This window comes from Cariama cristata, unplaced genomic scaffold (genome assembly GCF_000690535.1).
Source record: "Cariama cristata isolate BGI_N322 unplaced genomic scaffold, ASM69053v1 scaffold11606, whole genome shotgun sequence".
NCBI classification, from domain to species: Eukaryota; Metazoa; Chordata; class Aves; order Cariamiformes; family Cariamidae; genus Cariama; species Cariama cristata.
This window is the reverse complement of record NW_009622708.1, coordinates 8,636-30,743: the sequence shown is the minus strand read 5'-3', so window position 1 is coordinate 30,743 and position 22,108 is coordinate 8,636. Positions and strand designations below refer to the sequence as shown.

At 43.8% G+C, this 22,108-nt stretch overlaps 1 protein-coding gene across 1 annotated transcript; it reads right to left on the bottom strand.

The window, feature by feature from the left end:
- Positions 1-8,668: 8,668 nt before the first annotated feature.
- AGPAT9 (1-acylglycerol-3-phosphate O-acyltransferase 9) lies at positions 8,669-20,771 on the bottom strand. The gene is made up of 11 exons (XM_009702441.1): positions 20,702-20,771; positions 15,121-15,391; positions 14,555-14,629; positions 13,950-14,039; positions 13,648-13,741; positions 13,113-13,228; positions 11,565-11,620; positions 11,004-11,089; positions 10,338-10,466; positions 9,799-9,878; positions 8,669-8,933 (listed from the first exon to the last, which is right to left on the bottom strand). The coding sequence occupies exons 1-11, from the start codon at positions 20,724-20,726 to the stop codon at positions 8,804-8,806; spliced, it is 1,152 nt and encodes a 383-aa protein (XP_009700743.1). The 5' UTR covers positions 20,727-20,771; the 3' UTR covers positions 8,669-8,803.
- Positions 20,772-22,108: the final 1,337 nt, after the last annotated feature.

The following is a 22,108-nucleotide window of genomic DNA, read 5'->3' as shown; positions in this document are numbered from 1 at the left end:
AATGGTTTTAAACTAATGGAGGGTAGATTAAGACCAGATAAAGAAATTTTTTACCATTGGGGTGGTGAAACACTGGCAGAGGTTAGAGGTTGCCCAGAGAGGTGGCAGATGCCACATCCCTGGAAACATTCAAGGTCAGATCGGATGGGGCTTTGAGGAACCTGATCTCATTGAAGATGTCCCTGCTCATTGTAGGGGGGCTGGACTAGATGGCCTTCAAAGGATTGTCATGGTTTAACTACAGCCAGCAACTAAGTACCACACAGCCCTTCACTCACTCGGCTCTCTTCCCCCACTGCCCCCAGTGGGATGGGGAGGAGAATCAGAAAAAAGGTGAAACCTGTGGGTTGAGATAAGAACAGTTTAATAACTGAAATAAAATATAATAATAGTAATGAAAAGGGAGATAAAAAGAGAGAGAGAGAAAAAGAAAACCCAAGGAAGACACGTGATGTACAACACAATTGCTCACCACCTGCTGACTGATGCCCAGCCCGTCCTCAAGCAGCCATCGGCCCCTCCCGGCCAGCTCCCCCCAGTTTCTATACTGGCCATGCCGTTCTATGGTATGGAATAGCCCTTTGGGTAGTTGAGGTCAACTGTCCTGGCTGTGCTCCCTCCCAGCTTCTTGTGCACCTCCTCGCTGGCAGAGCATGGGAAACTAAAAAGTCCTTGACAAAGGCCTTGACTTAGGGGAAGCACCACTGAGCAACAACTACACCGTCAGGGTGTTACCAGCTTTGTTCTCACACTAAATCCAAATAACACAGCACTGTACCAGCTACGAGGGAGGAAATTAACTCTATCCCAGCCAACACCAGGACAGTCTCCACCCTTTATTCTACACCATTTACATCATGCCTAGGTCCCACACTTTCTAATACATCCCATCTAACCACCACGACCTTTCCTGTCTTTTAATACATATGTACAGCTACCATTCCCACAGTCTATAGACCATCCCTCTAAAATGTCAGTTGAGTTCATTTACCCCAGGACTTTTGGCTCCATCTGTCAAAACAGTCCTTCAGGGCAGGAAAGATGGTGTGTGGTGGGGTACTTTCACATGCTAAAGCCAGTTTTGATTCTATTACCACTGTATTGTCCAGTTTCATCAAAGTTCATTCTTCATTAATCTTGGTGATTTTTACTGTAATACCCTTGATATGGCATATAGCTACCCTACAAGTGACAATATACAGTCTTACACAGCAATTAACATCCTGTAATTTAATTTGGTGGCTGTTCTCACCCAAAAATCAAATGCCCTTGAAGCACACATCAGACTTCCCCATCCTCCCATGTTACCCACCAAGTGCACCCAGGCCCCTGAGCAAAAGCAATTCCACGAATGGGTTTGTCTTTGCCTGAGGCAGGAATAACCCAGACTGTTTTCCCTAGCATGTTCTTTATGTGCACTACAGGAACTTTATCCCTGTAGAAACAGTACGCAAAAGTTTCGATTGAGCAGGGCCAGCCCGATTGGCAGATCCTCTAGTGTTGACTAACCAGGTGGCTTTTGCTAAATGTGTATCCCAATGTTTGAAGGCCCCAGCCCCCCGTGCTCTCAGTGTAGTCTTTAACAGTCCGTTGCATTGTTTGATTTTCCCAGAGGCTGGTGCGTGCCAGGGGATGCGATGTACCTACTCAGTGCCATGCTCTTTGGCCCAGGCGTCTGTGAGGTTGTTTCGGAAGTGAGTCCTGTTGACCACCTCAGTTCCTTCTGGAGTGCCATGCCACCGTAAGACTTGCTTTCCAAGGCCCAGGATCATGTTACAGGCAGTAGCATGGGGCACAGGATACATTTCCAGCCGTCCAATGGTTGCTTCCACCATTGTGATCACATGGAGCTTGCCTTCGTGGGTTTGTGGGAGCGTAATATAGTCAATCTGCCAGGCCTCCCTACATTTACATTTCAGCCATCGTCCTCCATATCACAGAGGCTTTGACAGCTTTGCGTGCTTGATTGCAGCTCACATTTCACATTCATGGATAACCTGTGTAATAGTGTCCACGGTCAAGTCCACCCCTTGATCACAAGCCCATCTATATGTTGTATCTCTTCCTTGATGGCCCAAGGTGTCACGGGCCCACCAAGCTACAAATAATTCACCCTTATGTTGCCAGTCTAGATCTGAGCCACTTCAATCGTAGCAGCCTTGTCTACCCGTTAGTTGTTTTGATGTTCCTCAGTGGCTCAGCTCTTAGGTACATGACATACCTTCAACAACCAGGTTCTCCACCCAGGCAGCAATATCTTGCCCCATTACAGGGGCCCAGATGAGATTACCTCTGTGCTGCCAGTTACTCTGCTTCCATGGCTGCAACCACCCTCACAAGGCATTTGCCACCATCCATGAGTCAGTACAGAGATGAAATACTGGCCATTTTTCTCATTCAGCAATGCCTGAAGCCAGCTGGATGGCTTTCATCTCTGCCAACGGACTCAATTCATCTTCTCCTTCCACAGTTTCTGCAGCTTTTCATAGGGGACTCCATACAGCTGCCTTCCATCTCCAATGTTTTCCTACAATATGGCAGCACCCATCAGTAAACAGGGCATATTGCTGCTCGTTTTCTGGTAATTTATTACACAGTGGGGCCTCTTCAGCGCGCATCACCTCCTCTGGTGACATTCTGAAACCTATGCCTTCTGGCCAGTCTGTGATCACTTCCAAGATTCCCAGATGACTGGGATTTCCTATTTGAGCTTGTTGTGCGACCCACTTACTCCACGTAGCATCAGTTGCACGATGTGTAGAGGAGATCCTCCCTTTGAACATCCAGCCTAACACCAGCAGCCAAGCTGCCAGGTGGAGCTGTGCTTCAGTACCAACCACTTCCAAAGCAGCTCAAACCCCTTCATAAACTGCCAGTATCTCTTTTTCAGTTGGATTATAGCAGGTCTCTCATCCTCTGTATTCCCAACTCCAAAACCCCAGGGGCTGACCTCGAGTCTCCTCTGGTGTCTTCAGCCAGAGGCTCCAGGTAGGGCCATTCTCCCCAGCTGCAGTGTAGAGCACTTTTTTACATCTCGCCCTCCCCAGCCTGGCCCAAGAGCTACTGCATGAACTATCTCCTGTTTAAGTTGCTCAAAGGCTTGTTGCTGCTCAGGGCCCCATTGAAAATCATTCTTCTTCCAGGTCACTTGATAGAGAGGGTTTATAATCAAAGTGTAATTTGGAACATGCCTTCTCCAAAAATCCAGAACACTTAAGAAAGCTTGTGTTTCCTTTTTACTAGTTGGTGGAGACACAGCTGCTATTTTGTTGATTACATCCATTGGAATCTGACAACGTCCATCTTGCCATTTTATTCCTGAAAACTGGATCTCCTGTGCAGGCCCCTTCATCTTATTTTGCTTTATGGCAAAACTGGCTTTCAGAAGGATTTGGACTATTTTCTTCCCCATTCTCAAAAACTACCCCGTGGTGTGTACCCTCTATATCCTCTCTCTTCAGCAAAAGAATGCTTACTGTTAACAGCTAAGATATTGGGTCGTACAGGTGGGGAGTAGGACATAACCTCTTTGAATTGTTGGAACTCCTGGGACTGTTTCTCCAACAGCCAAGATGCAGGCCTGTAGGGAAGAAGAGGGATTTTCTTCGTATTGCTGGAATTGGCAAGACTTTTCATCCACCTTCAGTGCCTCTTTGTCTCTCCAGGTCATTCCTGCCAATGAGTTGGTATACGACAATGGCGCGCTCCGTACAAATTTCCACCACGTTGGTCATGTGCATTGGACTTTGGATCTGTGGGTGACTGCGCATTGGTCAGGTTATAACAAAGCATCTTTAGCATGGCCAATTCCCTCAGGTACTGGATACCTCTCTCTCCATGGTAGTCCAGTTGCCTGGGTGACAACATATTTTTTTCCAAATATTTTACTAGCTTTTCAGGATTCTGTACTTGTTAAGGGGTGTAACTCCAAAACACCAGAGGTGCCCACTGTCCTAGGCACTTGCCCACACTAGCCCCCACACCCCACCACTCCTAAACTCTCCAGCCTCGGGGCAGATCTGTGTGGCATTATTAATAGGTTGTTTAACCCTAAAAACAAAACCCAGAACACATTCAGGAGACGTAACAATAGGAACTTGCCGGTTTGACCATCCCGAGGATATTCAAAATTCTCAAGAGCTATTGTAACTAGCGTGGAGGAGAAGGGGAAGATGAAGGGAGGTGTCTCCCCCATGGATTGACTTTCCGAGAAGAAAAAGGTAAAAGCTGTAATTATTAACAGTTTTCGATAGATGGCTCCCGAAGTACAGAGATGACAGCAACGCTGAGCACAAAGACCAGATCAGTTTCACAACCAGCACTTCTACTCGATCATAAGCCAGTGTTACAAAGTACACCACCATGATAACCTTAGCCCAGTTCCCACAGGTGATAAATAGCACAGAGAGCGTATAGCGCAAGTAAGGCATTACATAACGTAACTTTAAGAACAAGCACACCAACTTTGAGAGCAAATAAATCAACATTGTGACCAGTGATTGTTAAACAACTATAATGAATGCTTAAAACAAATTGGTTCCAGCCAGATTTGTTGTTGTCTTAACCCATTGTGCCCCACATTGGGCACCAAAAAGGATTGTTACAGTTTAACCCCAGTCGACAACCCCAGTGGGATGGGAAGGAGAAGTGGAAAAAAGGTGAAACCTGTGGATTGATATAAGTACAGTTTAATAATTGAAATAAATAATAGTAACAAAAAGGGGATAATAAAAAGAGAGAGAAATAAAACCCAAGAAAAGCCAAGCGATGCACAACACCATTGCTCACCACCCGCTGACCAATGCCCAGCCCATCCCCAAGCAGCCATCAGCCCCTCCCAGCCAACTCCCCCCAGTTTCTATACTGGCCATGACACTCTGTGGTTTGGAATATCCCTTTGGCCAGTTGGGGTCAGCTCTCCTGGCCGTGCTCCCTCCCAGCTCCTTGGGCATCTCCTCTCTGCCAGAGCCCGGCAAACTGAAAAGGCCTTGACTTAGTTGTTGGTCAGTGGTGCTTACCCTAAGCCATCAGGGTGTTATCAACATTATTCTCACACTAAATCCAAAGCACAGCACTGTATCAGCTACTAGGAAGAAAATTAACTCTGTCCCAGCTGACACCAGAGGGAGGTCCCTTCCAACCCAAACCATTCTATGAAAACACCACATTATACCACAACTTCAATTACAGCTTGCAGTCTAAGTTGAAGCACAATTGCCCATAAAATCAGGCTTCTTTAGTGCTAACGCTGATAAATTTTCTGCTTATCCAACAGCTACTTAATGTCCAACATTCACAAAAAAAATATCAGCGACTAGGAACCTCCTTCTAGGTCATTAGTAGTAGTAGTACCTTGGACAAGGCTTCATAGCTGAAGTCTGCTTTCATCTTAGTTACATGTCTTTAGGGTGTTCTTTGGTCCTTTCCTTAAATACCTCAATACTGCTTAAAATCTTTTCCATTCCTCAAGCAAGAATTTGCAGATTGGATAATATCTGGACTTTCCAACTCCTGAGAAGTACTAGTCAAAACAAAGAAGAGCAGGAATATAAGCACCAGGCTGTCAAATGTGATAAAGTCTTCTACAAGTTACATCAGCTAAATACTCAGCGGGAAGACCTAAATCTTAACCAGAAACCTCTATTAATCTGTTCAGTAGTGGAGAGGACAAGGACATTTTTAAGTACCTTAAATCTCAGGGTAAAACATAATTTAGATTTTGGCCCAGGAGCTTCCAGAGACAATACTCAGTTTTTCATAACAAGTTTCCAAGGTCTCTTGATTTGAGTATTTTCATTAGTGTCCTTCACGTCAAGCATAGTTTTCTATAATGACAGCCTGCTTAGCTTTACTGTATTAGAGGCAGAGCAACTTTACAGGATACAGACAGAACCCTTGGTTATACCCACTGTACTCAAGGGTAGAAATAGCGTGTAGATTTCAGCAATATGAAAAGAATTCATGGCATTTGATTTGGATTCCATCATCATCTTTAAAACAAACTACCTGTTTTTTTGCCCAAAGTCAGTGAGGAACATCTATGTTCTGTTCAAAGCTTGAAAGGGGCCACCCCTTCTTTAAACTCCAAGGTCCTCCTCTAAACAAAAATAGTATGTACTCAGGTCCTTAAATAAGAATCAGTGTTCTATGTACTCAGCACTAGGAACTAAGACTTCAAGTTCAACTGCTGCATGGATTTCTTGAGTTGAATTGGGTTGGATCAGTAGAGACAACTGCACCATTTCCCAGATGTCATGGGGAAAAAGGAAAAAAAGTTGTACAAAAAGCTTTCCAAAGGCAGTAGAAAGAAGAGAGTAGCTTAATTAGCACTGAGCCAAGTGATATCTTCTAGTCACTGCCCTTCTGCTATTAGCCACCGTGGTACACGTTACTGCCCTATAAAAAAACACTTCTCCAAAGTTAGACTCATTTCCAAACCACTCGAAGACTATAGATCTCATGTCTGTAACAAGTTTAGGACATGGTCCAGAACCACTTATTAGTAGCCACTACTGCTCACACAGCCTCCCTGAAAACCACCTTCTCAGAGAAACACGAGAAGTCTACGGATACAATGCCAAAAACCTATCAAGTCTTGCCAGGAATGGAGTCAAAGAACAAGCAAGACAACATTTTGCTTAGTAAAGATGTATGAGCAACTGCGGGTTCAAGAAACCTCATCAGCTTATTCATTTGCCTACAACTTCTCCACTCATATTCCATCTACAGAGGAATACATCACAATCTACACCTTAAACATTACATACACACTCCAATATTTATATATAATAGATTTTAAAATGTGTTACCTAAATCGTATTTTATGTGTGAATGCAGGTGCACGCATGCAGGCATGTTTTTAAAAAGGTAAGTTGTCCTTACAAAGCTTCCTATCATGACTGCAATCCAGGAAAGCTCAAGCTCACAGTTAATATCCATAAATTATGACAAACACATTCATTAGCCCAAAGCTTGCATGACCAGTTCATCTTAATAGCAATAATATAACCCAGTGCAAAGTTGAACTAGGTTCACATTAAGCAAAAAACCTTTGCTTAATGTCTTGTCCTACCACTCTAACCCTTTTAATATAAACATTTTTGTTCTTAAAGACCTGTCATGCTAAACCTGAAAACATTTCTGTAAGAGCCCCTTCCCAATGTTTTCTTCCAAGATCACATACCTCCAACAGATTTCATGACCAGATTTCCAAGACAAAGTACAATATGCTGCATGCCCATACAATATTCAATGAATAAATATATTTGTCCTCGTGTAAGTGTATGGACTGAGGGATAATGGAAAACAGATCAGGAACCCTTTTTTGGGAGACTATGTTCTAACAGATTTTTAAACTTGATTACCAGCCCTGGAACAGTAATTTATTTATTTTTTAGCACTAAACTGTAAAATTCTTTGCTACAGAAAAAGACTACTTACAAATGAACTCAGCTTGTTACAAATTTAGAAGCTCATAGTTAATTATGAAGCTTTCCAGTTAATTATAGATTCATTAGTTGAGTCTCCCTGATGCGACTTCATGTTGTAATTTCAGGTTCAGTCTGCATGCTGAGTCACTCCTACTCTAGAAAGGATAAACACTAAGCCATATATGTTCCTTAGAGTCTGAGGAGGGGAAAAAAAAAAAGTCAGGTTAGAAATCAGGTGAGAACTCAACTACAATTGGTCCTTTATCTCACACTGACTGAAGTTTCCATGATTCTAATTTTAAGTTTTCAGGAAGTATAACTCTTACTTACACGCATTTAAAGAAGAGTATAAATGCCACACAAGACCCATTAAAAATATAGAATTTATTTCTCTTTACATTCAGACAGCAATATACTGCAGATATCAACATGCCACGTCTTGTATCATAGGTGACTTATGGATCCTATGTTTACAGTTGTGATAGCTATTGCTGGCCCAGATCAACACAAAAGGTGTTTCTGGAGTGGCTCTCTTGAGATCTTTAAGCCATTGGCAGCAATTTTTGCAGAAGGGTAGTCGTGAAAACCCACTTCATAAAAATTCATCTGTCAGCCTACATTATCCAGCTGCTTACTGTATCTTACCTTTACAGCTCCAGATCTAAAGAAAGCAATTTCGACAGTAGCAGCAGACAGGGAGATTGAGGACTTACCCCTTATCTTCCCTCAGGTAGCAGTTCTCAATAAAGGCAATACCATGTTATAAGGCCACCAAATTCCTCATGGTCCATGAACCGTGCTTTTGGCAGGGCAGCTCCCTTCCCATCCTTTAGGGTCTACAGCCCTTGATTCCCTTTCCCTCTTGCACATCCAGGTGCAAGCTAACCAAAATAGTCAATCTTACAGTTCTGCCAACACCCTAAAACATGTTATTTAAGTCATCTATAACTAAAAGTCTGTGAGCAACAGGAAAAAAAAGACAAAAATTTGTTATGTTTAAAGCTTCAAAGTACCATGAACCAGAGGTATCTTCACCACCAGTGTCCTGACAACATCTGTTCAGTGTCCTTTCCTTCATCCTTACAAACTCAGAAAAACTGCCGTGCTTTTTTTCCTTCACACATTCAGCTCGAGAATATCAGGAGCTGCAGTGCATCATCACATGAAGATAGGGTGGGGCAAGGGAGTAAGAAGAGTGAAAAGTGAGGGAGAGATAGAGAGACACTGCCCTTGGCAGGCTCTGCACCAGCCATACAGAGAATGCATACATGTGATGAGGGATGTTGTTGCTTCAGTTTTCATGTTGTTTCTAATTAAAAAACATTATCCCTGCTATGGCTGGTTGTGCAAAATTAGTTCTCAAGAACCACCATTCAGTCTGACTCTGTTCCTCCTGTAGACAGACTTCCTATTGATCCATTTCTTACTAGCATCTTGCTGTAGTTTTTCTGCTGTTCTTCTTTGAAAGTGTCTTTGACTTTTGCTCGTTTCAGACCTCCATCCCTGGAACAGAGCAAGGGAGAAAAGTAACCAGTCATGATTGTTACCACTATTGTTAGCAAACTAGGTATTACATTAAGACTCTAGAGTTGACCAAGACAGTTAGCCTAAAAGATTATTATGAAGGCTTTTCTTCAGAACTTCTAGAACATCCAAGTTTAAGCATGTTTATTAAAACATCTACCTTAAGCCAGAATGTTTATGCAGTCCAAATTTTGAGTTCAGCCCGTTAAAGCAACCTAGTCATGTTGGTAACAGGTTGCACCGACCAGAAACCTTTGCCAGCCTGCGATGCTATTGCCCTAGACTGTAGAGGCAGTCAATCTCGTGCAACACCACAGCTGTCTCTTGCCTTACATCATTCAGAGGGCCAGCTGAGCCTCAGACTTGAATCCCTTCGCCTGTTCTGTTCATCAGAATCTTGCTCTCAAATTTGTTTCAGGCAGTCCTACAGAATCTAGGCATTAGGCTGTTACTGACATAGGACATGAGAAAGAGCAAAAAGCATCAAGCCCTGTGTTTTATTTTTTGTTGTTCATCAGTTTTGCCAAGTAACTTCAGTTCTGCTCCTTAATCTCAGCATGAGTCTCAACATGAGAAACAACTGTGAATGGGCACTCTTCAAAAGCATCAAGCCTTTAGGTGAAACTCACTGCATGGGAGCTACATGCTCCAAAGACTTTATACATCTTTTTTATTTTTTACTTTCACATACACATATGTGCATGCAAAGTTACTCCCTCATTTTCTCCAGAGTGGAATAAAGTTATGTTGAATGTTATCTGTCACAAAGCTAAGAGAGGAAGCATCTCTCAATCAAACCAACAACAGATTGTTCATGAAGTATAACAAGGATGGCCTCACTCACCAGGGCAGTTCAGTCAGTCCTCCTTGGCGAGCAATGGCTGACCTCACTCTGTTGGCAAACTGAACAGCATCTTCGCCTTCCTTCAAGGGTCAGAAATTAATTGGAGAGAAGTGAATTGAAACAGACTTCCATAACACTTTGCACCTGCTGCCTCATCAAATTAGTTCACTGCCAAACGATCTGTCCCTTATCATTCTAACATTATCTGATGTTCCAATGCGATAATAATTTAGCTGTTTTTTCCCCTAAAGTGTTGAAATTAGGGGAAAATTTTGCCCCAACAGAATGGAACGTTAACAGCATTGCTACTGTGAGTAGCACTAGATTTACTGCTACCCTTGGCATATTCAATGCACTGCTGATGGTACCAAGCTGCACCAGGAAAATCTAAGACCAGTCACTCCAAGCCAACACTAACAAAAGTCCAGTATAAAACTCCAAACCCCTACCTCTTTTTGAGAGGAGAAAAAAAAATAAGAGGCACTTGCAGACACAGACAAGTTCTTAAATAGCGACCAGTCAACCAGATGCTACATTACCTTTCTAACCATTGGCGGCATGTACCACACGTTGCAAACAATGGCCCAGCTGGTCATTATTCGCAGCAGATAGCTCACAATGTTATATTTGCTGCTGTTCCAGAATGCATCTCCAAACTGAGGATCATACTGTAAGGGATCACAAAACATAAATGATAAAACTCTTTCCCCCTCAGACCATCACAGCCCGTCTCAGATACGGGGTGGATGTTTTCAGCCACATGCCAGAGCAAGAGAAAATTCACAACTGACATGTTTGCTAAGAATGAGGCTTTAGAAAAATCAGCCTGTGCTTACTAATGCTGCCTGTGATTACACTACAGAACCAGCAGCAGATGTCACCCGTTTGCCTGAACAGCCAAATCAGTCTGCTGTGAGCTGCATGCTTCTCTTCCTTTCAGCACTGGGAAGGACTAGTGGGATCTCCCTTCCTTCCAGCTTTCTGGAAGAAGCTGAGCCCACCAGGTCCTACCAGCCAGGCTCTGCAGGCTGAAGGAGTTCACTTTCTCATTTCAGCCACTTACACTCTAGCAGTCACCCACCGCAGGTAGCCAACTGCCAGAACTATCGTGCTTTCATTAGCAGCTGTACTGAGACAGCTTCCTACCACCCTGACCAAAACAGATCCCAAACTTTGGAATTCAGCAGCCAACTATTTCCACTTACCTTGATTGCAACTGGATAGATTGTCCCTCCTATTTCAAAGCTCCCCTTCTTGAACATCATTACAGATGTATTGTTTATGCAGGTGCCTGTCCAGAAGAGAAACTAAAGTCAATCCTTCACACAGCCTACCACATTTCAAGCAGCAACACTACCTCAACATACAGGTCTTACACTCACTAGGGAGCAAACACAGGCCCTTTATGGGTCAGTTAAGGATCTCTCCCCTCCTTGCTGTCACTCCCTGTCTTGTGACTGACTCCCTGAATGAAGCCAGAGCATGTGTGAGACAAAAAGCACAAGGCTGAGGTTAGATCTGTAGGACAGTGAATTGATATTCACAGGGCAAAAGAAACAATCTTCCCATTCTTCTGCCAGGAAACCCAACAGCCAGGGACAGTATTGGGTTGTCTTCATGTAATCTCATATGAAAGATGAAAAATAGGAATGTCCTAATAAAATCCAAGCCAGAGGTGAAGACACATTTGAGCACCAGAAGCTATCAAAAGAGAATAGGGATGACATCTACACTGAATGGAGATAAGGAGCAGTTCAGCTTCTTACCTTCTGGGAAAATTAAGATCGGGAGCTTGCTTTTATCCACCACATGTTCCCTGAGTCTGTGGAAGCAGAAGGAAAGCTTAAAAACCAGCAACTTTATACTCTTCTTTCCCCAGGCAGGCGCATTAAAAGTATCTTCACGTGCAACCCATTTGTTTGAAACCAAAGCTTTTTACTGGGCACTAATTTGTACTTTCTTTTCCATTTCTGACAAACCTGAAGCTTTGTGCAAGCCATCCATTAAGGCCCCTGCTGTATTACACCGAGGCAACATCCTGTTTTCTTTCCTCTATATTATTTTATTAATAACTGTCAGGGAAGCCAACAAATGTATGCCATTAAGTCAGTCCAATTAGCTCTAATCAACTCAACCTGCAAGAAATTGCCTACACAAGAAAAAAGTTTTGTGCAGTGAGTGGTCCATCCAGGCTCTGCTTACTTAACAGCAGTTTTCTGAAAAAGAGGACTCCTAAATGCCTACAGCTCACACTACTTGAATAATACTTGGATGATATGGCGAAGCCGTCCTGCTGCACAGAAGCCAATGATGTGACGAAGAAATTAACCTGTCAAAATTAATTTAAAAGTTCTTTAAAAATTAGGAAGAATTTCTATCACTGTACTAAAGTGTTCACAGGTAAGCCTTTGGTGACATTCTGCAGAACACTGCCTTTGTAAGCAGATCAGTTTTATAACTAGACACATTTTTTCCCTTCACCCAAACAAGCAAAGCTTGTTATTTCTAGCAGCTCACAATTTTGAATGAAGTCGAGACAGTTTGTGTCACAGAAAGCCCATTTTTTCATCGGTATTTCTCTTCAACAGAAAGTCCCAGAATTTGAAGTAGCTTCACATCCTTTCAAAATGTATATCTGAATTCATCAGACATTCGTTATTATACTGATGGCTACCCAATGAGATATTTGGGACAGTCTGCCGCAATCCAGACTTTACCAGAAGCTTCAGTCTGAACCATTTCATCCTGTATAAACTTTTCAAGCCTTCCTTGGTGACCTGAGAACCTGACATTTTGACCAGTCTACTGTACCAAAGCCCACACAAGCAAGTATATTTGGGTCATTCTGAATGATCCAGTTTGCTGCATACCACCCCTCCAACTCACTCCAAAAACTGCTGTTGAGCCACTAGTATCCTGATTGCTTCCACTCCTACCTACATCTACTGATCTGCAGTATCCTGCATCATTCTGCAGGATAACAGTAACATGGAATTACAGATGACTCATATCTCTGCCATTAGCATTTATAAGCAGCAGTCATCATTTGGAATAAGACAACTAGATATGACTCCTGCTAAAAGATGCTTTTGCAAGTTGAACTTTTGCCCTCTTGAGATCCCAAGGTTCCAAGTTCCCTGTTTCCCATTGCAACCTCATCAGCTTCTGTCTTTCCAAAGCTTTAATTCTGCATCTGGGTCTTCGATTGTTCAATGACTCTTTGGGGATTACACATCCAAGCGTGGCCTCTCAGGCACTAGTAGGTACCAGAGTTACACCAGCACTGCAATCCCCCGCTCCAACCCACACCTCACCTCTTTGTCACTAGATGCCGGTCCTTGATTTCCGAGCGTTCAAACCAGACGTGAGGACAGGCCTTGACTGCGGCTCTCTGAATAACTCCCATTAGTCCACCATGAACCTGGCCAACCTATAAACCCAACAAAGCACATCAGCACATGAGGCATCTGAAAACCAGGACTTTCTCTTCTCTATCTCCCTCAAAAAAAACCCCAAGCACACTGCAGACTGGAAATCAGGATTGGGCAGTTCCCAAAAAAAACCCACGATTGAAATGCATTCACTTGAAAGGGTCTAGACCCATGCATGGAAGCATATCTGAAGTATTTTGCCAGATGAAGAGCCTAGCATTGATGCTGCCAGGACAACTTCAGCAGCACGTAACTTATAGGCCAACTTCAACACAATTTATACTTTCCCCCACTGACTAGTGCTCAAGTTAACATCTCTACTGTGGAAGTTAAGTACTGAACTCCACAACTAATACCCCACAATCTTTCCCTTTCCTGGTCTCTCCCTCTGTTGTGGTCATCATGGATTTCCTCATACCATCGCATAGCATCCATCGTTTGTCAAAATGATCGCATCTATCGGTGATGTGTGGTTGGCAACACAAATTCCTCCTTTCTGAGGTTTGTTTTCCCTGCAATTACATAATTTTTTTTGTCAGACTACTAGTGCACTAAGCACCACGTTACACACGCAACAGTCCCATAAACCTGCCAGGTGACTCAGCACCTAGAGTGACATTAACCTCCAAGGTCAGGAAAGAGGCGTCCCATTTCAAATGGGATACTCACACACGTAGAAGTATACACACGCTTTTGCTATCGTAACGTCAGCTCACTCACTTGTTGTGGTAATGGATAGTACCAGACAAAGCTCTGACAAGGATACGGGAGCACGTGAGGTGGACCACTTCACTCAGATAGTTTTTCACACTGAAAGAAATCACAGGCATCTGGAGCATACTGGAACGCAGCTAGACACATATGCAATATTCTCCAGCCTACTCAACAAAACTCAGGGCTGAAGTTTTCCTGGTACTTTGGAGAACAGAGGGATATTCCCAGCTCTAACACTCACTTGCTTCAGCAGCTCAGCCAAGACATGGCATATCCTTGGTCTCACTTACCTAGGCAAGGCTGTCATCTCTTCACAGGGTATATTTTTTTTTTATCCCAGCACTGTTATCTCCTCTACAACGCTCCCTTCCAGTCTCTCATGACAGCAAGAGGAGCCCAATAGAAACCACCAACCTCAGTGCCAAGCCTGGCAAGAAGCCAACCTCAGCCCAAGTTCAAAATGCCACTAAAAACCAAGGCCACAAGTTTGTGGGTGGAATCAACTATCAGTAGTCTATGACTCGTAAAAATCTGTCCAGTCCTAATCTTGAGCTGTTTGCACTAATACACCTTGCCAAGGTTGTCCCTCACACACCACACACAGTACCTACCTGCTGTTTGGCAGTTGTCCTACCATTGTTGTCCCCACAATCATTGAAGTAATCCCAATGGCAGCGAGAGTAAAGCTACAGACAAAGTAGAAATTAAATCAAAATAAGTAGTTTTGCTCATTTTAATATCACTTTCCCCTTTAAAAGGGAACACAATTGCAGGAATTCAATTATTCCTCGAGTACTTGACATATCCAGTTCTCTAACTCAGTAATTCCCTGACACATTGCTCAGAATCACGGCCTAGCAAAGGTAGCAGATTCAGATACCCCAATAGTGTCAGGGAGTTTTATAGTTCGCCCAGCTCACACTAACCTTGCCAATACACATGACCTAGCATTCACAGAAAAGATGACCGCTAGCCCTAATCTACTCTCCACAGTAAATGGCAAGATAAAAGCATTCTGAATGTCTTCTTAACCACTCAGAGTAGAGTTTAAGCAGGTTCACCTTCTGTATCTGCTAATGCTGCTTTTGGGTTAAAAAAGCTGAGATGACATTTCCCAAGAAAACACAAATTTACGCGTTCCCAGATCGAAAAAATCCCTCAGCACCCACGAGCTTACCGTAGGGGCAGCAGGAAGCAGTATCGCACTACAACCCCAATGACCCACACAATGGTCAGCCTCAGGCTGATGTAGTGAAAGTTGACATTAGTCCTTGTGAGGAGATTCCAGGAGACCAGTTCTTCAGACGAAAACCTTTGAGTGACTTCATCTTCCACAATGGCTTCAAACCCTTTTCTGCAGAAGTAGAATATGTCAGAGAATTCGAAGTCCACTCGATGCAGACGCGCAATTTCTTTCTCCATAGGAGTTTCATCCCTTTCAATGATACCTTGGAAAGGAAAGGGTAACCATATGAGGAAATAATTTTATACAGTGAAAGTCATCTTCCAAATCACTTGCTGCTCTGCACGACTCAAGGAGACAAGTTTACTGTCAGAGTCCCTCCTACGACAGCAAGATCAGATGGGTAGTTGAATACAACATACTCTTCAGCATGCCAGTTCCAGCTCCTCTCCCTAGCATGAAGACCTTGAACAGCAAATATGTCAAGTTCTGTTGCCTACTGAAGGTGAAGCAAGAACACAGACCCTTTCCCATCATCTGACAAGTCCTGAACTCAGCAACTTTATCCAAGACCATCTTACATTTCCAGAGGAAACCAAGTCAGACCTTGGCCCTTCCATTCCCATCTCCTGGTGCTCTGTGTATTCAAGGGCATTCAATCTCCTCCACGGAGGCTTCTGTGTTCCCTAGGCCCATCTCTTGTCAGACATTGTGGCGTCCCACAGCCACATTCAGCCGAGATGTGCTCTACTGCTATCTGCCAAAGCCCCAGACTGCAACAGCTACCTGACATCTGTGCATGGACCAGCTTTGAACCAAACACACCTCCCTCCCTTCAAAGCACAAGTCTCTTCTGTAAGCACAGACAGGATCACACTATTTTTTATTTTAGTTTAAATCAAACAAAGAAAAACCCTCCAAAAAACACAAAGTCAAAGAAAGTTGTGCCTAGAGGTGCCTTGATGTAATTTAGTTCAGCATTAACAGTTGTGTTTCAGTTGGACTCTGCCCACATAATATCTAGCAATAGAAAAGAAACCTGGAGAGTTCAGAATTGCAGTACAAATAGCATGTATTCCCTCTCCTCCCCTCTTTTCATATTTTTTTTTTTATACTTAGGGTCTGATGAACACCAGTTTCTCACCAGAGCTTTCAAAGGCAAGGACAAATTGTGTAAGCTAAATATAAAGATTAAGCAGTTGCTTTCTGGCAAGTAAGTCTGGCTCCAGAAACTGATGACTGAAGAAATCTAGAATAACATTTAACCAGAGCAACCATCCCCTGAGACACTCAGCTAGGATTACAGAGGTCAAAGTTCAGGTCACCAGTCTCTCACTCTCCGACAAATTGCGCAACCTCTCTGCTTCCATCTTGAGATAAAAAAAGGGAAAGGAGGAAGCACCCACCTGTTTCAAGCTACTAGGCACTTTCCCACAAATACATATCCCACAATGTGGCAATCTGCATCCCGAGGAAGTCTTGCCAGAAGAAAAACTCTGCGAATATATTTGCTGTGCAAATCACACGCGACATTTAAATTACAAGTGACATGGAAAAATCTTTGCATTGCACCATAGCATACTTACAGGATAACACAAGAAGCTCCGAGATACAAGTCCCACAAATCAGTGAGGAAAACACTAAAGAACAACATGCAAGAGAGATGTCCCACTGCAACAAAACCTATTAGCACCATCAGCTCTGAACTTGGCAGCCACAACTTGCAATTCCACCAGCAGACCATCTCAGTGCATTGTCCTATCACTAGCCTATAAATATAAATCATTTATCTGGCACATCCAAACACCCACATGCCCTCCAGGATCTAAATTATACAAACATGTATCACATCAAACATTTAGCAGGATGGACTACACATGTCATATTTTAAACCCAAACCAGAGCTCTAGTTTGTGGTTCAATTTTTCTCTGTCAGCCCCTTAAATCTCTAAATTGTGAAACACCTGGGACTGTAGGCAAATCAGCCCAACCTGTCTGCTCCATGCTGCTGCTGGGCTGGGAGACAGGTCATAGCCAAGAAACTGGCCGGGGGAACTCTCCAGCACCCATCACGCAAGTACCACTCTTCTCTCCAGTTCCCAGGAGAACTCAGAACGCTTCCTCCTTTATCCAGCTCCCAGTTCAGCATCAGCCAAGCTCCCCTGGCTCCTACTGCTTGGCTGAAACCAGCCCAGGGTTCAAGTTTAACACAGCGCTGGTACAGCCGAGATAGTACAGCTGTAATGTCTTGCCTCACCAGCCCGCACTGTCATCGTCACGACACGCCCATGCACAAGCTGCCTTGCAGCCTTGGGACAAGCTACTCCAAGATCTTAGCAGCACCTGAAGATATTATGAACAGAATTAAAACACATATTGTTCAGGTGAGGTATTTCACCTTCTTGTAGTCAGAAGTAATATTTAATGGCCTTTAATCCCTTGGCCACGGGCAGAGCTGAGTTTGCCAAAGACAGCTAAAAGGTAGCATTACGCAGGAGTACAGCAAACATCACACTCGGCCAAGAAAAGCTGTAGTCGCTGCTTTACTCAGTGTCACAGCACAAGCCCCAAGCCTTTGAGCTCACATACTCTAGTCAGCTAATTATACCAGGCTCAAATTTGACACTATCTACTCACAGTCCCATTATTTGTATAAGCTCTTCTTTTGGTGGATGCGCTTTCAAAACTCTGACTTAACAGCATTTTTGTGTTGGGTTTTTTTTTTAAACCCACTACTTGAAGAGGACTGCTTTTTGACACAGCCAACACCCACACGAACAGCTGAGAGCTGGTTACTCAGCTGCAATGAGGTAGACATCTAGCCTCCAAGTCGCTGCTCAGCCAAGAGCTACCCTTGGGTCTGGCACATAAACACACAGAGGAACCTTGATGTGACAGCACTAGGTAATTCCCCACACAGTAACTACATCGGCCAACATTTTTCTTGGGACTATTCCTTATCACACCACCCATGCAGGGGCACTGGCTGCCATTTCTGCCAACAGATGTGAAATACACTGAATTTGGTACTGCAGAGAAAGGTGGTATCTCCTCAGTCATGCTCTCTTCTGTCTTTCACATTAAGGGACACTGGATTTTTAAGATCTTTGGGGAGGACCATTTTTGCTCTGCCTAGGAACAAGCAAACTTGCCCTTGCACACGCACCCTCCTATCCTGACCCACCCCCTAGTGAGTACTGGATGGTCAGAAAAGATGGAAGAGGTGCTATCACCTTCCTCTTCAGCACTTAACATGCATATGTGTACACACACAGAGACATTTACCTTTACCCTCTTTTAATCAGCTTCTCCATAATTCATTATCACCAAGAATTTCTCCTCCCTCAGTAAATATTGTGTAATGCAATGGGGCCTCTCTGCCTGCTCATGGTCTGTCACTTAATAGATGCCAACTTATATACTGCATTGTTGGACCTACACCTGCCCTGGCCCTCAAGTACTTTTATCCACATCCAGGAATCCAGACTCCTAATCACAAGTCAGTCAGTCCTATGCTTAAAAAGCTCCCAAGAGCAATACACAGAGCACAGCTTGGCACTGTAGACTCCACATCTCCCCTGCTCCCCATACCTTTTCAAGTAGGGAACAGTTAAACTCCAGCTTACTGCCGTAAGAGTCACCTACAGCAGGGAAAGGTTTTAATTTTAATGTCAAATATAAAGAGGACATTTAAAAGTGTGCTTCAGGCCACCATTGTGATTATGTATCCCCATCCATAAGACCACTTGAACATAGCCTGCATGCAATCACCTATACAAATTACCTCAGGTCATTTTTACTAACTATCACTAACGCCCCAGACAGTGGAGTGCACTCAGATTAGTTGAGGTTCAGAACTACAGCACAGATTAGCCCTATACATCCCTCAGTCACATGTACAGGGGGAATAGGTACTTGTAGTTTTATGGAAAGATAGCTCATAAAACCTAATCTACTAGCTGGGTCCTCTCTCCCTTTACCTTTCTTTTCCAGAGAAGGAAAAACGATGTGCCAGGATGATCAGATGTCTAGGAAGACAAAAGCTCCTACTGTGTGGCTAAAGCAGCACAGTTGGATCTCTTGCCCTCTCACTGACCCATGACGGGATGGGACACTATCACCTTTACGGGAAGAAAAGATATCTTGCTGCATCACTGACAACCTCTGAAACATAGATAGCAGGGCACTGACATTGTTTGGAAGGATCACTCACCTTGCCTTCCTCCCATCCCCCCAAAAAACCCCCACAACTTTCAGGACACTGGTGAGTGATACAGGACATACTTTTTCTTAGCCACTTTAAAGTCAGCAATTAAATAAGAGAAATTTTAACCTGTTTTAAGAGCTGCTGTTCAGTACCCTCCAGTTTATTATTACAGGTGCTAACTGACAGTTAGATCTGCTAGCATCGGAGCCTGTTTCATGCCTGGCCGGCAGACAGCACAATGCCAGTGTTTACAGTATTGATAAGGATACTTCTTTGGAGATGAAACACATACAACCAATTCAGCAGTTCAGTGCCCATTACCGTATCATGTTCGCATGAGCTAATTCGTAGAATCAGGTAACAACTGAGTTGTCTACTAACTGGCAAGCCAGTCCCGTTTCCAGCTGTGCTGCCTAATGGAGGAGCACACAGAAAATGCTGACACCGCTGTCAAATGCTGTCAAAACCAAGCAAATCAACAGCAATATTGAGGCAGTCAGGAACCAGGAGAAAACCAAGTGCTGGCTGCAAAGGTCTTTTCAGCCTTCTCCTATTTCCTGGGCAAACTCAGACTGCTCTCACTGTGCTTACAGCTCCAAAGTCTTACAGCTAACTCTGACGTAATACAGCCTACCACGACACACACACAGTATGTGTTAAGATACGGTAAAAGAACTAATTTCAAAATTAGGTTAAAGGAAGAAATATGAAGCAACTTTTCAGCTGTCTCTCTACAGATAATGAGTGTAAGAAGTTCATCTGGCAAACACTGAGGGAACGCCAGGGAGCAAAAAGGTGAATAGCAGCAGACTGAAAAAACAGAACATGTTTAACACCACACACTTCCATCCAACAGTCCTATAACAGAAAAAGCACTGAGCTTGGGAAAGAAAAGTGCTGTCCACTAAACATACAGGTCTCCTCAGAGATTAAGTGTACTCTGATGCTGTTAGGACTGCAATAGTTGGCCAGCAGCCCTGCAAGCAGTGACCTAAAGACAGAATTCAGGACAAAAAAAAATAAAGCTCATGTTGTAACTCAAAAATTCCCCTCAACTGAGGACAGTCTCCATCTTAAGTTCCTCTCTGTTTTGTTAAGCTTAATGTTATTTCATACCCTTCATTTCCTCATCCCTTGATTTTTCAACTGTTCAGTACAAGCCAGTAAAAGAAGCATTGCATTCTGCAGGAACAGTTCTTGTGCCAGTGGCATTGCAAAACAATTAAACGTAACAGTTGGTTTGTAACCACTCCTCACCTCTTCTCCAGTTCTCTCATGCACACATCTAACTTCTCCATTCGAAAAAGACTCAGCTCTCCTACTTTAGCACATTAGTCTTATCAATTTGACTTTACCCCGAGCTCTCACCATTAGCAGCAGGAGTCTTTAGCATCTGTGGTTGCGGCTTTTTGACACCTTTTTCTATCCGTATGGTGGCCCACTGTTGAAGAGAAAGAAAACATTAATTCCACAAATGTAGTATTCACTTAAGAAAAGTCACCTGAAAAAGCAACAGTTAATCAAGGACAGGTTGTGATTTTCAAAGAATATCTTCACCAGGTAATCATCACCCATTTCCTCAGACGTGTCCACCAACCCATACACAGTTCCTCCGAGGAAACACTGCCTCAGTCTATTTAATAATCAAAAAAACCCACCCAGTGCTAGTCAGTACTTCCTAACTCGGTTTGCCAGTCTTCTCAGAGCTGACTCGGTGCTTCACAGACGTTTCAATTCCAGTTCAGATACACAGCCACCAAGAGCTTGATAGGCCTCTGTCAGCCTTGCTACTTGCACACCAGCCACCAAGTCATGGCCACATGGGAAGCTCAGGGAGCTGAACTAGACAACGGCCCCCGAGGACACAACACATGTTCGCAGAGCTAACAGACACATCACAACTCAGCTTGTCTTCTTTCAGAGTAGTTTCACCATACTGAAGCAAAAAAAAAATCCTAACTGGGTTAAGTCCTTCACCAAAAGGGTTGTCAGACACTGGAAGAGGCTGCCCAGGGAAGTGGTGGAGTCCCCATCCCTGGAGGTATTTAAAAGATGTGTAGATGTGGTGCTTAGGGACAAGGGCTCAGGCATGCTGGGTTAACGGTTGACTCAATCTTAAAGGTCCTTTCCAACCTAAACAATTCTATGATTTAAGTCAAACCAAGGCCTGCACACAGCTAACTCTGCTAAAAAACAAACCAGCATTTGCAGTCACGGGATGTCTCATTTAAGTTCAGTCCCAGTCCAAAAAGGATTGCACCCAAGATTTTTCCAAGCTGAACAAAACTGAAATTTCCCTTGACTCTACAACTGGTCATGTTTTGGCATTTTAGAGCTCCGAGCAGCAGAGAAACAGACCAAATCAGGGGCTCTAGTGTACAGCTGCAGAGGGCCCCTGCCCTCAGGAAGGGCTGCCAGCTCACTGGGGTTAACCTGCTCTTTTCTAGTGGGTGGGCTGGGAGAATGAGATCGAAATAGGTGATAAAGAGTGTCAAAGCTTCCCAGCAGCTCTGCTCCCTGCAAACCCCACAGGTGTCAGGACACCTCCTCTCCATTCCCAGCCCTCTCAGGGCTGGAGCCGGTTTAACCTGTTCTGGGACCCACAAGGCTTTCTTGACCTTCAGCTGACTCAGTTCCACACAGTGCTTTTAAATAGCCCTGCCACCCCCTGCGTCAGGCTTCATTTTTACTGGGTTAACAATTACAACCCCTTGGTTGCCCCAAAGCCTGCCCATGATGACAGAGTAGCACTTCTTGCCTGGATCCTTCCTTTCC